Genomic DNA, 3,088 nt, shown 5'->3' on the forward strand with positions numbered 1-3,088 from the left:
CGAGCCCCCCGACTTCCTTCCCTTCTGCCAACCTGGCGCCTTGTCAACACGCCTATACTGTAGCTGGATGCCACGTCATCACTTCCGACTACCAGGGCGGTACAATTATCAAGGTTCGTTTCTGCAGGAGGAGAGAAGGGACACCCCTATTTCCAGTGCCTCAAAAGAAATAGTCGCTTTGCGTGGACCGACGAGTGTGAAACAGCTTTCATCAAGTTGAAAGAGTACTTGGCGACGCCACCCGTCCTTTGCAAACCAGTGGCAGGCGTGCCCCTCCGACTATACTTTGCGGTAACAGAACGGGCCATCAGTTCTGTGCTAGTCCAGGAGCAGGACCAAGTACAGAAGCCCATCTATTTCGTGAGTAAGGCTTTACAAGGCCCATAGACGAGGTATCAGTCGTTGGAAAAGGCAGCATTGGCCGTGGTATTCTCGGCTAGGAGGCTTCGCCACTACTTTCACAGTTTTACAGTAGTGGTGATGACGAACCTCCCCATCCAGAAGGTACTGCAGAAGCCCGATGTTGCTGGAAGGATGGTTCGCTGGGCGGTGGAGCTGTCAGAGTTTGACATCCAGTACGAGCCTAGAGGATCTATCAAAGGACATGTATACGCGGATTTCGTTGCAGAGCTCTCACCCGGAGGCGACCAAGAGGAGGAGTCGGGATCGCAGTGGTTGCTCTCGGTAGATGGCTCCTCCAATCAGCAGGGAAGTGGAGCCGGAATAGTCTTGGAGGGACCTAATGGTGTGCTAATCGAGCAAGCCTTGCGTTTCGCTTTTAAAGCGAGCAATAACGAGGCTGAGTACGAGGCACTGATCGCAGGGATGCTCCTAGCCAAGGAGATGGGTGCGCAGAACCTCTTGGTGAAGAGTGATTCACAACTGATCACGGGATAAGTCTCGGGAGAATTTCAAGCTAAGGACCCACAAATGGCGGCGTATTTAAGGTATGTCCAGCTGCTGAAGGGAGCATTTAGCACTCTTGAGCTAGTACATGTCCCAAGAGAGCAGAATGCCAGAGCTGACCTACTTGCCAAACTGGCCAGCTCAGGCAAGGGGGGCATACAGAGGACAGTAATCCAAAAGACGCTCAAAGCTCCGCGAAAATTCGTGGAAGATAACAGGGTGGATGTCCTCCATATTTGTACAACGAGAGGAAGACTAAGGAGTCATCGTTCTTTGACTCAGGATACGATAAAGACACCCCACATCAGCACATACGTGGACGCACCCGAAGGAGGAAAGCATACGCAGATATATGCCTTAGCCGAGGGAGACACTTGGATGACGCCATACAGAAGATACCTGGCGGATGGGGTTCTCCCAGTAGAACCAGAAGAAGGCAAGAAGATTAAAAGGAATGCTGCAAGATATACCCTGGTAGATGGGATGTTGTTCAGACACGGGTTCACCCACCCCATCCTGACGTGCGTAAGCGGCGATGAGTGCACCAGGATAATGGCGGAACTCCACGAGGGTATCTGCGGGAGTCACGTGGGAGGAAGATCATTGGCTTCCAAAGTGATACACGCCAGTTTCTACTGGCCGACAATGAAAGAGGACTGTGTGCGGCACGCCCAGCGCTGCAAGCAGTGTTAGAGGCACGCTGACTGGCACAAGGCGCCGCCGGAGGAGTTGAGATCCATATACAACCCATGGCCTTTTCATACGTGGGGAATCGACATCCTAGGCCCGTTCCCACTAGCGATAAGACAGATGAAGTATCTGATCGTCGCTATTGAATACTTCACCAAATGGATAGAGGCGGAGCCCGTGGCCCAAATTACTGCTCACAAAGTATAGCACTTTGTCTGGAAGAACATCGTATGTCATTTCAGTGTGCCCAGGCGATTGGTGTCCGACAATGGCACCCAGTTTGCAAGCCAACAGCTGAGAAACCTGTGCGCAGAGGTAGGCATCAAGCAGGTGTTCGCATCAGTCGAACACCCTCAGACGAGTGGACAAGTAGAGTCAGCGAATAGAGTTTTGCTGAGAGGACTAAAGAGAAGGCTAGAAAAAGCTAAAGGGGCGTGGGCAGAAGAAGTGCCAAGGATTGTATGGGCATACCACACCACGCCCCAATCCTCCACCATGGAGACGCCTTTCAGCCTAGTATATGGGTCAGACGCGATGATCCCCGTAGAGATTCACGAGAGCTCGCCACGTTACCAGAATTTTGTGGCTGAAGAATCCAATGAAGAGAGGCGAGTGAATCTGGACTTATTGGACGAAGCCAGGGAAGAAGCAAGAATAAAGGCTGAGGCAGTGAAGAGAAGAGTGGAGCGACAATATAGCTCCAAGGTGAAGCCCCGACAATTTCAGGTTGGTCACTTAGTCATGAGGAAGGCTCACCCTTATGAGCTAGAGAACAAATTGTCTCCCAAATGGATCGGACCCTTCAGAATCACCGAAGCCAAGGGGAATGGTTCATACAATCTAGAGACTTTGGAAGGAGGCCCCATTCCGCGCAGCTGGAATGCGGCCAATTTGAAATTTTATTTTAGTTGAATTATGTTAGAGAACAGTAATATAACAAGATTTGTAAAGGGGACACTCTTTTTTCCTCTCGGGGGTTTTTCAATGAGGTCACCCAAGTAAAATAGAAGTTCGAGAAAAACTTTGTCTCAGCTTTTTCTCTTCACACTCGAAGTGTAAGATCAAAGGGTAAGTAGATAAAAGACAAAGACTCAAAGCAGCGTCAGGCGTCGCCAAGATAAGGCATCACCAAGACAAGGCGTCGCCAAGATAAGGCATCGCCAAGACAAGGCGTCGCCAAGATTGAGTGTCGCAGAGATCCGGCGTCGCCAAGAAGGGGGTCGCCAAGTGACATGTCAACAAAGGAAACGCCGCCAAGGTGAGGCATCGCCAAAATGTGGGCATCGCCAAAAGGGAGTATAACTAGCCCCGGTCTTGGTGTTTTCAGACACCCTGAGGACGATCCGGCGCTGCTGTAATAGGCCTCTCCTCAGGCGTGGGCACCAAGCACCGAAGAGATAAGGGACCAGGTTCCTTGGCGTTTGAGACGCTCCATGGACGATACGACGCTGTTATACAGGCCTCTCCATGGACACGGGCACCAAAGCGCGAT

General features: G+C 51.3%; 1 protein-coding gene across 1 annotated transcript; it reads left to right on the plus strand.

Moving 5' to 3' along the window:
• Positions 1–930: 930 nt before the first annotated feature.
• On the plus strand, positions 931–1,599 carry LOC137833995 (uncharacterized). The gene has a single exon (XM_068642062.1). The coding sequence runs from the start codon at positions 931–933 to the stop codon at positions 1,597–1,599; it is 669 nt and encodes a 222-aa protein (XP_068498163.1).
• The last annotated feature ends 1,489 nt before the right edge of the window (positions 1,600–3,088 follow it).

The sequence above is a fragment of the Phaseolus vulgaris genome, chromosome 5, assembly GCF_000499845.2.
Source record: "Phaseolus vulgaris cultivar G19833 chromosome 5, P. vulgaris v2.0, whole genome shotgun sequence".
NCBI classification, from domain to species: Eukaryota; Viridiplantae; Streptophyta; class Magnoliopsida; order Fabales; family Fabaceae; genus Phaseolus; species Phaseolus vulgaris.

Excerpts from the sequence above, each read along its gene's own strand:
- LOC137833995 (XM_068642062.1), top strand. The coding sequence starts at position 931 with ATGGCGGCGTATTTAAGGTATGTCCAGCTGCTGAAGGGAGCATTTAGC.